The 14,060-nt window shown below is 29.1% G+C and overlaps 2 protein-coding genes across 4 annotated transcripts; both read left to right on the plus strand.

Moving 5' to 3' along the window:
• The first annotated feature begins 1,822 nt into the window (after positions 1-1,822).
• Positions 1,823-7,423, plus strand: LOC119661819. 2 transcript variants are annotated; one of them, XM_038071318.1, is made up of 8 exons: positions 1,823-1,897; positions 2,191-2,278; positions 4,092-4,388; positions 4,452-4,716; positions 4,895-5,180; positions 6,405-6,752; positions 6,822-6,946; positions 7,009-7,423. In XM_038071318.1, exons 2-8 carry the CDS (start codon positions 2,227-2,229, stop codon positions 7,220-7,222), a joined length of 1,587 nt encoding a protein of 528 aa, XP_037927246.1. In that variant the 5' UTR covers positions 1,823-1,897; positions 2,191-2,226; the 3' UTR covers positions 7,223-7,423. The 2 variants fall into 2 exon arrangements, with proteins under 2 accessions (XP_037927246.1, XP_037927245.1); XM_038071317.1 differs by having other exon boundaries at positions 4,092-4,716.
• A 1,382-nt stretch (positions 7,424-8,805) lies between these two features.
• On the plus strand, positions 8,806-13,531 carry LOC119690282. Of its 2 annotated transcripts, none has more exons than XM_038105308.1 (4): positions 8,806-8,973; positions 12,658-12,948; positions 13,066-13,235; positions 13,300-13,531. In XM_038105308.1, the coding sequence occupies exons 1-4, from the start codon at positions 8,917-8,919 to the stop codon at positions 13,439-13,441; spliced, it is 660 nt and encodes a 219-aa protein (XP_037961236.1). In that variant the 5' UTR covers positions 8,806-8,916; the 3' UTR covers positions 13,442-13,531. The 2 variants fall into 2 exon arrangements, with proteins under 2 accessions (XP_037961236.1, XP_037961237.1); XM_038105309.1 differs by lacking the exon at positions 8,806-8,973 and adding an exon at positions 10,845-10,989.
• Positions 13,532-14,060: the final 529 nt, after the last annotated feature.

Raw genomic sequence — 14,060 nt, forward strand, 5'->3', positions numbered from 1 at the left:
TACCAACAATTTACTCGAATTCGTACACGGCCTAAATATTATATTCTCCATAAATCATATAAACTTTATAAGTATCTTTATTTTATAAAATACAGCTCTAACGAAAAATGTAGTTATTTTTATAGAACAATAATTTATCCGATTTGCAAAGTATCTCATTATAAAAAATTAGTAAAACAATTAAATAGTAGACCTAATCATTTGTAAATGTGTTAGAAAAGGACAACATGAAATCAACAGTACTTTTACAGAAGCACTTAAAACTTAATTGATATAATATTAAATTAATAATGTACATTTTTATAAATGATTTAATTTATCGATTATATATTTAATTTTTTTTATGTGTTATATTTTTAAGTGAAATTTACAAGATTTTTTAAAAGTTCTATCAGCTGCATAAATGAGCTCATTATAAAGCGGGTATCGTTTAATTGCGCAAGTAATATCGATGTAATTAAAGAACACCAAAGGGTTCATTCCTTTGCAACTATGAATAAATTGTAACTTAATTTTATTTGTTAAAAGAATAGGTTTAAAAATCATTAAAAAGATTTGAAATATTAATAACCTTGTGCAAACAAAAATAAGTAAATTACCAAATTTAAATATAATATAAAAATGTAAATATATAAATTAAAATTATAAATTAAATATAAAAACATTATTTTTAATTAAAAAATTAAATATCATATATATTAACAGTTAATCTTAACCCTTCAGATAAGTTGTACAACCAAATATGATGTGTAATACGCGCTTAATGTGAACGTTCATTCATTAATATAAATGAGCAAGTGCTTAAATGAGTCAGTGTAAATGCATTATTACATTGCTTGTTTTAAAAACAAAATGGATATTGAAAATGATATATTTTTAGCGAAAAATCCGTTACATTATATATATTCAATATAAAGAACATATGTTTTAAACAATATTTTCATTTATAAAATTAAAGTTAAATGAAAAAAAGACACACCTCCTAAACTCACTAGAGTACCTTAGCGTTGTGATGGTAAATACTATCTTCATGTGTGGAACAGCGGTCGATCCGTTTGCATGAGCACGAAGGGATGGGATTCCTACTAATTTGAAGACTGATATCCCCAAGTAGATGTGTAATGTACTGAGGGTTTAAGCCACTGAAGTGGATATGGGTTCATGAAAGTGACAGAGCTCCAGTCTACTAATGAAAGATTTGAACACGAAATTGAAAATTAAAAACGTATTTCTAAGGATGTGGATTAAAAAAAAAAAGTAATGCTATTGCCTCTTAAGTATTTCTTTAAGTAAATGAAGACCCCACTTAATAACAAATATAAAATAAAACAAATAATAAAAATTATTAACTTTGAGAACTTAATAATAAGAATAGGGTATATGTAGAACCATACTAAAAAGTTTCAGTAAATAATCCCAAGCATAAAAGTGGTTCAGCGGTTTACCCGGACCTCACGGTCTAGGAAATACACGTTGATACTAAAAAGTATATTTCAAAAACAAAAAATTTGCTTTTTAGTTAATAATCAAATATATTTCAAGTTCACATTAGGTCTGTTCCACAAGCTACTCGTAGTAAAACTCAAGTAAAATACAAGTAAAATTTACACGAAAATACACGAAAATTTGCTTGTGGAATGCACTTGTGTATACACAGTGTTACTTAAAGTTACTACGAGTAGCTCATTGAACAAACCTATTATATATACTTTAAATATTAACCTGGTAATAAAATGCAGTTCGATTTTATATACATTTAAACATATACCTGGCAACACTGTGCCAATTGCTTTACGTTCTATATAAAAATTTATAAACTTGCTTTTCGGCAAAGAGTTTGGTCGTGTCATATAACGAAGGCGGAGTTTTCGGGAGCGCAATAGACACATTTTTTTCGGTAATTTACAATTAAATACGATAAAATAATTAAATAATTGTGTTTGAAAATTAGATATAGTGAAAATAATAATCTATTTGACAATTTTTAAAATAAAATGTTTATAACTTTACGTGATTAGAGTCGGATTGAGGCTCTGTATTGCTGTGCAAAAAGTTTGCATTTTTAATTATTATATTTAGTGTTCTTAATTCTTTTTCAGTGTTCTTTTTTACATATTTAAATGTTTTTTTTGTAACAAAAATATAAAATAATTAACAAATATTTATTTAAAAAAAAATTTCTGAAAAAAGTGTCTAGCGCACTCGTAGGTTATTCGGCATTGCAATATGGCCGACGGCATATTACCACCAAAGCAAACAAAAGACGGCAGCGCAAAAGGTAAATAAAACGATAAGAAATATCTATAAATTTGAATAATATTAAATAGTGTTAAATTATTGATATATTAAAACTAATTTTTGTCACTGATTACAACAAAATATTTTTTATACATACTCATCACATAATTATTTTCAAGTTCCTCTATAAAGTGATTATTAATAGAAGTCCCCAGTTATTGGGAGATTATTAAGATTTTATTAACCGATATACGTATGGAGATTTTTTTGTTTGTTGTTTTTATATAAATTTATGTATATTAGGTAAATCATACTTCAATTATAAATCTGAAATCAGTTAAAAATTGTTTTTCTATAACTGGCATTCGATTCATTAAATATTGGTCGGTATTTAACAATACTTTATCAACAAGTTTTTGATTTATTATTATTATGTTGAAGGTATTTGAGCCAGTGCACTTGAACACTTTTACTCTCTATTAACTCAAGGTATCTTCAAAACCCCTATTTACGCCTTGACTGGATTATTGTTTGATTGATTATTATCACTTCATCAGACTAAACAATAATTGACCTCAGATCTACATATCTCCCCGAGGAGCGTGTGACCGTTCTAAGATTCGATAACGCGGTGTTGGTAAGTCATGAAATTGAAGGAAATCAGTTTCTTCGTCTTTCATTGTTCTTTGTCAAGTGATTATAAGAAAAAAATTCCAAGTCAATGAAATTACTAGAAAATGCCATTGAAAGAAAATCACTGTTATCTTCATCACTGTTTTCGCCATAAACAGATGATTTTTATTCTACCATTATCAGAGAAGAAAAAAGCGATTAGATAAAATTTACTCAAATTTACTTTTGAGTCACAAAATTTTTCAGGTATGGTAATATTGAACAAACCTATCAAGTTTCCATCCATTAACAATGATTGAATTAAGAATGGTGACCTATAAAAGGCTACACTACTTGTTGGATCCGATTGCAATACTATTATATTAAGGTGCGTTATTATTCACATTAACTAGAACCACTTCTAGCTGTCCCTTGTAACGCTTGTTTCTTTTGTACAGTGGGGTCTGTAAGAAGATTAAATTTCAAAGACCAGGGCTTAAAAGAATTAATAAAAAATGATTATTTAAATAGATTTTGTGTTGTCAGTAAATTTGATTGGAATACACAGATAAATATTTTTATCTTAAACGTTCTTTCCAAAATTTCCCCTCTTTTCGATCAAAAAGAAGACATTTTTCAGGTAGTCTTAAAAAACGGTTTTATCTGTACAGGTTACCCAAAACACGAATTTCATATCTCTTAATAGGAATAACCCTTAAATTCCTTAAGACTGTAATTTTTTTTCTAACCCTTTGTTGATAGAAGCTCAGATCTTCTATACACAAATGATCTTCTATACATCGGAGCCTCTTTGTTTGCAGCACTGTGTAGTTGCATACAGTTTTTCAGATACAGTTATAGATATCCGATTAGTCTACTTTTACTTATTCTACCACGCCGGTGTAGAAACGTTTTCCTAAACATTGGTTTCGATCCGTCTGGATCCCTGGGCAATGACATAGAAGATACTTAATATATTCCACTTACTTTATATCATAGTAACTTGCACTCAGTCACTTTGTTGAAATATGTCGCCGTTGAAGCATCGATGCAATAGCACAATGCTCTTTTAATACACCAGAAGAAACCCGAACTCCAGCTTCGACAACACCTAAAAATTCCTATTGTATTTATTGTATTAAAATAATTACAAATTCAGTATAATAACTAAAATCTGATTCTGAAATAATATTTATATTATTCTTATATAAGCAACAACTAATCGATATCCTAAATTACAGCTAACAAGGCTAAGGTTCACTGCAAAGACAATGAAAATAAAGTGTCTGAATGTTCAGATAAAAGAGAAGAGACTGTACACTCTCGGAGTAAAAATCCTGATGAGTTTCTTGATAGCTCATTTTCTATGAAAAATCAAAGTGCTAAATCGATAAGAGAACTTTTTGATTTTGAGAAATCTCTGGTACAAGAATTTTTGTGTGACAATAACGTCATGGATAAACTATTAAAATGTACTCACCCTAATGATTCGGTGGATGAAAAAGATTTGCCAAGAGATATAATAAAAGATCCTAAAGGCAATACATTCCCAAATAATTCGTTTTTTAACAGAGAACTTAATAATAAATTGATTACATTAGACAATAGTGCGATATCTTCAAATAGTGGATCGAGTAAAGAAAATATGTCTGTTGGGCGTAATTTTATTAAAGAAAACATTGAAAAAATTCGTGACACAAAAGTTAAATTTCGATTTGGTAAACAAGAGGAGTTGAAAATTCGCGAAAAAAACAATTCTATGGCTAAGATGCAGCATGCTAGAAACGATAATAAAACTCAAGCTGATCAATTAAAGTGTTTGTCTAAAAGTTCTGGAATACTTCAAGTTGCAAAAAACTGTAATGCGTAAGTAAACATTATAAAATTAAACAGCATATACCATAGAGTACTCGTACTATTCAAAATAAAATAACTTTCTTCTGATCTTGAAGTAACTTGGCTTTCTACATTATTTTTGTTATCTTTACAAAATGTTAATCTTACAGTTATTTTGGATAATATATATACAAATTTTTTATATTAGTGGTGCCGAAGTTTCATCTAGATCTGCAAAAAATACTGTGGCTAACTCTTTTTCAATAGAAATGCAGATTTCAACACCAATATCTCGAGCAAATGTGAAATATATGTCTTTTTCTCCGATGAGATTTTCGAACTCATCTATGAGCGATACATTTGGAAGAAATCCCGAAGCAGATTTCCTAATAGCTGGTTCAAAAATTTTTAACGCACTTGTGTTAAAAGCTTGGCGTAAACGAATTCATGAAATCAAAAGTATTAAGCAAAAACTCAACAGTAGTGAAGTAACGGTGAGTAGTTGTATTATATATGTAGATATTTAAATTAGATTTAGTTAGATCTATGCAAATATTAGTTATAGTTTTAGTTTAAATCAAACATCAATTCTTATTGCAATTAGTCTTACGTATTCTACGCAATTAGTTTAAATCGTTAATAATAAATAATTCTTTTTTCAAATCCCTCCGTAATAATTAATAGTGAGTTAACTACTTACTTTGAATATGTCCATATGTATGAGGGAACTAACGAAAGATCACTATAAAATAAATTTATTAAAACAATTTACACTTCATTACTCAGTTCATACTCTTCATTCTTCCTTCCATGGAAATAAAATTTCCATTAATTTTTATACACTTTTGAATCAGTAGATTCACTGAATAGTCATCAAAATCTTATAGCTTTAGGTTTGTAACTACGAAATTAAATGCACTAATCATATCTTCATGACCCTTTCTCTTAAATTTATTTTTTTTTTAAATCACTAGATTCGCTTTCTAAAACAGTCCTCAAAGTCTTATACCTTTAGGTTTGCAACTACGAGATTGAATGCACTTATCATCTCCTCATGACACTTCCTATTAATTTTATTTTCATTTTTGAAATCTACGTTCGAGAAATATGACTCTAAACGAATTTCTTCAATTCCTGAGGACTTAATGAAGTTGTTCTCGTCTTGGAAACAGTGTCAACTCAGTTCCATTTTTCCTGTATTTCCACAGAAAATTAAGCGGATTTCATTAAACCTTTTCGAAGTTTCCGTTTGTTCAGGCTTTAGGAAAATAAAAGCTACAACTTTTCCACTGGTGAAGTGAATTAACATCATAATTTTTACTGTAAATATTGTTGCCTAAATTTAACTAGTAATTCACTCGAGCATCTTCTGGGCTCGATATTATCATTTTTTGTTTTTTAAGTTTCGTACTTAGTGACAGGCCAAATTTCATCAGCTATTACAATTTTATTAAAGTTACTGGACTCTCCTTATAAAGATTTTTCAAGAATAGATTATAAACAGAAAGTAAACAGAGCGTCCCTTTTTGAGCTTCAGTTTAGAATTCGCTGTGTATGTTGGAAGATTGCCTAATATTAGTGAAGCAACAAGCCAACTTAATCAGTATTCCAATGTTTATCTTAGATCTTTAACTTATACAATTGTAACTGTAATACAATTTAATATCCTTTGTATAATATATCGAACATATAACCTGGTTTTAAAAACTCGATTTCAGCAAATTGAAACCGAAGATCGTTTGCAAGCTATGACGGAATGGTGCGCTTTCAAAAAGGAGCGTAGCGATACCCTACAAGGGTATGTATCATTACATTTACGGGAGATAAAATATACAACTGATGAAATTATTAAAAATACCAAAATAACAAGAAGTAAATATGAAAACATCAAAATACAATTGTGGTTAAAAGACCAGCAATGTGAACAATTAAATGATAAGCTGACTGAGACTATGTCGAAGATATTCAATACCATGAAAAAGCGACGAGAGTTAGATAAGTTACTTACTACACAACAACGATCAAATCAAATGATGAGATGGGAAAAAGAGGATCATACACAAAAGGTAACTCAATATAAATAACTCAATTTTTGTCTATTACTATGAAATCTGAATTCATATTTATATTACCAGACACAAAAACAGCTTGATCAATTAAAATTGAAAAATGAAAACTTAAAACTACAAATATTTTCTGTAGAGGAACAGTACGCAAGCAACAGAAGTCATCATTTCTTGCAGATGGCATCAGTGGACGAGTAAATTCCTACGTTAGTAAAAAGAAATTCATTATTAACTTTTTTTTTTTTTATTATTCCAGAATAAACACTGAAAATGATGAATTGAGTGCTTCTATAGAGCTTTTGGAAGCCGCAATAGATGATCTAAAATATGAATATGATGAATTAAAGAAGCAAAGTAGCGAGAGTAAAATAAAAACTGCTTTAAAGAATCTAAGCAAGGTTCCAATAGGATATGCACTCTTTACAGGAATTTGTCGATTATTTTGGGGAACTAAAGCTTGGTCTCGCTAACTTTATTTATCAGAAAAATTAATGGACCTAACTAATAAAATTAATAATAATCTATTGAAACTACTTTAAATAAAATTAAGTAATTAATCCAACAATAATCCGTAATGATTACAAAAGAGAAGACAAAGAAAATAAAAGTATCTTAAGAAATTGTGATCAATTCAACTAATTTTAACTCCATCTCCCGAGTTATTTAAATAAATAACTGTTACTACTTATTTTAATGTTTGTTTCTTTCATCCAATAATTAATTTATCGAATATAACCTATATGATTCAGTCATAACATGGGCACCCGAGAAAGTTTAATACAGATGTTGAGTGGAAAATTAAAAAAAGAATAAATATAGTTTATATAAAGTAGAAATCACTAAGCACATATTGTAAATAAAATATATTATTATTAATATTATTAAAAGAAGGGATTGTGCATTGCGACCTAAAAAATATTGTGCCCCTTACTCGGATTAGAGTTTTTCTCCAAGTCCGATACAGTATAGACAGTATAGAGCCTAGCTTTCGTAGGTGTAAATCTTTATCATCCATGAAATACCCTCCTAGGTGTTTCTTCCGCTTGTAGATCAGTGCCGCGCACTCCTCAAGCACATGGTATGCAGATTTTCTCTCTTCTTTACAGTACCTGCAGTCTGAGTTAGATTGAATTCCTAACTTCGATAGGCGATTATTCAATCTACAGTAGCCGGTCAATAATCCCGTAATAATTCTCAGGTTGTTTTATGATTGTGCTATGCAATCTTTGACGCGTTTTTGGTTGTAAGTCCCTAACAGCATTTTAGATTGTAAGAGTCCTGGTAACCTTATCTTTCATTTTTCTCTACACCATTCATAACAATAGATAGAGTTCCTTTGCTTAGACCACATAAAGGCACTGGGTCTATCATTCTTGAGGCTGCGCCTCTTGCAAGTTTGTCTGCCAATTTATTGCCTTACATAAAATATAACTTCACACTAATTGTACACATAAAAAGATAGCTCACAATATTGACCTATCACAGGAATAAAGATGCATCAACGTCAAGGATCGATTTTTATATATCAGTTGCTAGACATTAGGGTGGAAGATGGAAGAATTAGGATACAATGGATCGATATTGTTAATACTAATACACGGCAAATAGAAGTATAAAAGGGCAAACCAGGAAGTGCTGCGAGTAATTGAAGGAGAATTATCTGGAAGACTAAACCCGTTATATGACTTTAGCAGCAAGGATGAAAAATATTCTGTTAAGTACAAATTTCTTTATATCATTGGATTTTTAACAAAAGTACAATACATATATAAATAGATAATTAGTTATAAATTGATTAGTTACTGAAAATGTCTAAAAAGTAATTTATAAATGGAATGTTCAAGCATAAAATTAATAAGAAACGAAAAGAAAATGTATCTAATTATGTTTAATGAATTATTGTTAAGAACTTCAATTAAAATTTTTTAGTATAAAATAAAATCAGTGTCATATAGAATCATATAGGCATTGAAATATTTTTAAAATTTTACAGAAAAGTTTGAATATTCATGTCATTTTTTTTTTATTTACTGTTCTCCGATCTTTACAAACAATATATATTTTGTGACGATAAGCGGAAGAAGTTTTATTTTGACTTAATTTTATTTACTGAAATTAAGGTTTTATTTAGCGTAGTACATTTCTTCCTATCACTTTGAAAATTATGGAGGGAAAATTATCAGAGCCAATAGCGACGGAACCAAAGGGATGGAATAAAATGGTGAGTGAACCTTTTCATATTAGACTTAGCAGTTTTAGTAGTTTCCGCTTAATTAGTTCCAAGTAAGCGAAGAATTCAGTTAACCGACTAAATTGACAATTTAAAAAAAATATACAGTTAAAAGGACTTTTCTTGATTGTTAAAAGAAAGTCTGTTATTCTGAGCTAAACTTGGATTTTAATTTGGGCGTTAATATATGGGCGTTACTTTTACGGGGAAATTTCTGTTAAATCTTTGAAAGGAAGAAGAGTCCTTTGCATACATTTCATAGCAGTTGAAGTAATAAGCTATAATTGGCTTCAGGCACTTCACAGCTCTAGTAATATCCAACACTTATATTATTTTTGACAAACTTCCTGAGTTAAGGGAAAATTTCATACTAGTTATATATAAAGTAATAAGCTACCATATAATTGATTTCGGGTACTTCACAGCTCAAGTAATATTCAATACTTCCATTATTTTTGGCAAACTCCTTGAGTTAAGGGAATTTCCCAAGCCGTAAGTGATTAAGTGATTACCACATAAATCCTTTTAAAGTCCATATCTATTCTCGTTAGCTGGTAGCTGCACATGTCAACTCCATCACCATTTTATTTGCGTCAATTGTATATTTTTTCTGTTTTAAGCCAAACTGTCTCTTAAATAAGCTGTTTGGTTTGTCGAAGGTTTCATAAAGCTGGCTTACAATATTTCTTTTAAGAATCTTTCACGGATATTCGGATCCGGGTTGTAATAGAAGCACTAGTTGTCGATTTTATAAAACGCCTTCGCTCAAGCAAGCATTGTATACCATTGTAAAGACTATGAGAGTTATCGCAGGTGGTATGTATTTGGAAGGGGGAACAACACTGTCACTATTCGTTACATCATGGCGTTTTTCGTTGTACCTTTCTATATTCTTTATTGTCTTTATCTACAATTATTATAGTCCTTTGTAGCATGGATTTTTCTTAGAATAGTATATCTTGTAGGTTTCCTTATAAAAGTTAAGATCTATTATTTATATTGATACTTCCCTATGTTATAGACCAGGCATTGAAATCATCTCTAACCATAATAGTCAAACACTCCTTCTTGCCTCCGTTTCTACATACAAGGTTTGAGTCCATACATACATAGCACGATTTATATTCATATAAATTTGTCTCGTTGCTAAGGAAATTTGTTTTATCATTGTCCACATTGTAGCTTTGTTTTTCGCGTTTATAGTTCATACATTAGTTCCTTCATTATGATGTTCTTTTTATAAAGTAGATAAATCCACTTTCTTCATAAAAATCGTCTGTTTGAAAATATCTTCTGACAAGAGAAAGTGGTTGAGATTGAGTTACATTATATTTAACACGTTCCTTTTAGTGATGTGTTTTAGTCAGAGTTCGTATTTGTGCAATCATGAGCAGCTCTTTTTGACTCATTTTGATCATGGCTCATAAGCCGGCAAGAAGCTCTTTTAATGCGATGGCTCACGCTCACGAGCGACCCAATTGCAGAGCTTACGCTCGTGAGCAAGAGCCGCCATTAAGTTATAAATTGGCTCACGTGAGTTAAGTTATAAATTGGCTCGTGAGACCTCATGAGCAGCTCTTCAATATGAGCAAATTGAAGGCTTACGCTGTTGAGCAGCTCTTCAATATGACCCAATTTTGGGCTCACGCTTATGAGCTAATTTTGGGCTCACATAAAAATTGATTCTGCTTATGAGTGAGCAAATACGAACCCTGATTTTAGTATTTGGAGCATGTTTGCAATACAGCTTATAATTTGATATAAGAAATCATATAGACATTGAAATATTTTTGAAATTTGTACAAAAAATTTAATTCACATCAATTTTTTTTTTATTTATTATTGTTCACATTTAACCAACGTTGTATAATATATTTTGTTGCGATTATCGGAAGTAATTTTTGTGATTTGTTAAAATCACTTTTAAGATTCAATTAAGCATTTTCAAGAATTTTTCAAATTAAGGGGTAATTCAACAGACCTATAGCGATGGATATGAACAAATTAGTGAGTAAATATAATCATTTTAAAAATAGTAACTAAGCTCGTTTTGAACACTGATGAAATTAATTTGTTTGCAATCAATTTCTTTACGATTGTGTGCTTGAAGAGCTGTGAGCACTCATGTGCTTGAATATTCGTTCAAAATTTTTTTGTCCCATGTGCTATGAGCAGAATTTGCTGAAATGAGTTACTCGTGAGTATACACGAGTATTCTCGTGAGTACCGACGCAATGTGTTATATTAAAGATTGCATGTTTTCGCAATAACAATGTTTTATGCCCGGTGCACCTTACCGACAGAGTGATGACGCCGATTGTTTTTTACTAACATATTGGATCTCCAAGTATTTGAGTTTTATAATCACTAGAATATTAATTATTAAATTTATTAATTAACCTTTTCCACCTATTTAAATGGTCTAGTATTTTTTGTCAAAAACTGGATGTTAGATAGTAATGACTATCGAGCTAAGTTTTTTTATATGTTAGTAAGATAAACTCAATTTGATGTTAAAAGTATATATTCGATACTATGAATTAATTCCCAATGCTAATAGTTCCTTTAGTGATGCGAGATATAGTCTGTCACTCCTATTCTAAATATTCCTAGGGGATAAGTTTCTTCCAAAATGCACTTCTCCCTAGAATTGAATTCATCTACTCTAAATTGCTTAGGAGACACCTGTTTTCTTAAAATGTGGGAACAACAAAAATTCAAATTTTTTTATTGAACTTTGGCAGCACTTGATTTTTTTGATAGCGAAAAGTACAAAAATTAGAAGCAAAACAAGGAAATGAAGAGACTTTCTGTATATACACAACTTTCTGTAGCCTCAATTTTCCGTTCAAATGGGATATGTTAATTATTTTTTTGAGATCTTCTATTCCAATCTTGTACACTTTAAAAAAATTTTTCGCTGATCTTTGTGGGATTCACACAAAGTTTAGATGGATGATGGTGATGATCAAGATCAAGACCAATTAAAATGTGTTGGTTCTCTTTTACTTTAATGACGAAATCGCACCTTCTCAAAGAAACGCTGTTCAAACACAAAATGTTTAGGATTTCTACCTGTAAGTTAGTTCTTTATGTCTAGTGTATGGACGGTCTCTCGTCCGTGTGCTTAAGTAAACTAACTAACATATTCATGTAATCTCAATTAGTACACTTGTATTAAATACAGTGCATCCATGTACATTGTAAGTTGAACTACTTGTTGCTATTAGATAGTTGTAGAAATATTGGACGAAATAAATGTAAGATAAGGGCTTTAGTGCACAAGGTTGCCACTCCGGTCTAAATTAATTGTTGCTTATCTCTAAAGGAAAATTTAATATTAGTTTAATGCTTATTTTTAAACTATTTTGTTTACACAAATATACTGTCACTTCAAACGTAATAACTCTATTTGTATTCGTTCAAATGTCATAAAATTTTTCTAATACATTAGTGAAATATCTATCTTGACACTTGTAGTACCCTATAGTCACAGTACAAATATCCGATTTAGTTTTATGTAAATATAAAATTTTCAATACAATTTGACATATCGTACATTATACAATATCTGTAACCACTTTTATTTAAATATTATAGAAAAAAAGAAAAATCTATATATTATTCATTCATAATGTATATATAATATAGTATATCTTTAATTTCTTTTCATAGAGAGCTATATATGAATCTCGCATATATGTAGCTGAGTCTAATTTAGCTGAGGAGAAAGAAAAAAATAAAATTTTGAAAGCTAGATTAGATCATCTTTTGTATATAATCAACACTAATGAAAATCAGTGTGTGCATGAAAGAGAAAGAGAAAAAATAAATCAAAATGTGAATGCATCTCTCCAGCAGCTTGAAACAAAATTAAAAATAAATGTGTCTAATCAAGAAAAATTGGCTACCTCTGTTAAGTCAATTAAAAATGAAGTCGAAAAATATATTGAAGATATAAAAGAGGTAATGCATAAAAAGAGTTCTATTTTGTCTACTGCTTTTATATTATTCTTTTATTTCAAAAAAAAAAATTTTTACATCAACTATGAACTATTTTTTCCTTTGTTCTTTTAATCTAAGATCCAAGAAGAACTTAAGAACAGAGAAGATTTTCAAGAAGATACATCCATAGATGCAGAGGTCGAGATGCAAGAAATATCACTTAAGAACAGAGAAGATTTGCAAGAAGATATATCCATAGATGCAGAGGTCGAGATTCAAGAAATATCAATTTGTTCATTGGTCCAAGAGTAAGCCCCTGATTTAAAGCTAACCAAGTCAGAACTATTTCTAATTTTAATAAAATTTTTTTAGATTGCAAGATGAAAAAAAGAATAGCTATGCAAATTTAATTAAAAATGTATTCGTTGAATGTTGCACATATTTCAAGAATATTCCGATCCATCACTTTGTGTTAAATGAAGTAGTGAGTTTTTGCTTGAATGGTTTGAAGTAATTTTTCTGGAAAAACTCTTCGTAACCCTTTTTTGCATACTTCAAAATTCAAAAAATAATTTTTACCAAAAACGGAACAAAAAAATTCACAGAAAATACCAAATTTATACAGAAAATTTTAGAAGATAATTAAAAATGTATTTATTTTATTAATTAATTTAGTTGAATTCACAGAAAATACCAAGTTTACACAGAAAATTTTAGAGGACAGTTAAAAACTAATTTATTTTATAATTATAATAGTTGGATAGTTATAATTAGTTGGAAATAATGCACACGTATAGAAGTCAACTCATAAAACAACTACTATATAAAATATTAATTATAAAAAATATTACCAAAAACATTACAAAAACTATTTATTTAAGTCAACGTATCTATCTTAAAAACTATTATAAATTTATGTGAACTATAATGTACATTGAAAATTATTATTTAGAAACAAAATATAAACACATATAAAAAAAATTTATTGAAAATCAAATCAAAATTCAAAATTTTTATATTATAAAAAAATACAAATAAAAAAAATTAATAACTTTCGTTTTATTATCAATTTGAAGCCTTTTGTTACTTTACTACTATATATTATCTCTCAATTTTTTATTTTATTAAATAAA

The sequence above is a fragment of the Teleopsis dalmanni genome, chromosome X (assembly GCF_002237135.1).
Source record: "Teleopsis dalmanni isolate 2A chromosome X, ASM223713v2, whole genome shotgun sequence".
NCBI lineage: Eukaryota > Metazoa > Arthropoda > Insecta > Diptera > Diopsidae > Teleopsis > Teleopsis dalmanni.

Excerpts from the sequence above, each read along its gene's own strand:
- LOC119690282 (XM_038105308.1), top strand. The coding sequence starts at position 8,917 with ATGGAGGGAAAATTATCAGAGCCAATAGCGACGGAACCAAAGGGATGG. Across the intron at positions 12,949-13,065 it reads ATATTGAAGATATAAAAGAG|ATCCAAGAAGAACTTAAGAA; the intron begins GTAATGCATAAA and ends TTTTAATCTAAG. Across the intron at positions 13,236-13,299 it reads ATTTGTTCATTGGTCCAAGA|ATTGCAAGATGAAAAAAAGA; the intron begins GTAAGCCCCTGA and ends AAATTTTTTTAG.
- LOC119661819 (XM_038071317.1), top strand. The coding sequence starts at position 2,227 with ATGGCCGACGGCATATTACCACCAAAGCAAACAAAAGACGGCAGCGCA. Across the intron at positions 4,717-4,894 it reads GTTGCAAAAAACTGTAATGC|TGGTGCCGAAGTTTCATCTA; the intron begins GTAAGTAAACAT and ends TTTTTATATTAG. Across the intron at positions 6,753-6,821 it reads AAGAGGATCATACACAAAAG|ACACAAAAACAGCTTGATCA; the intron begins GTAACTCAATAT and ends TTATATTACCAG.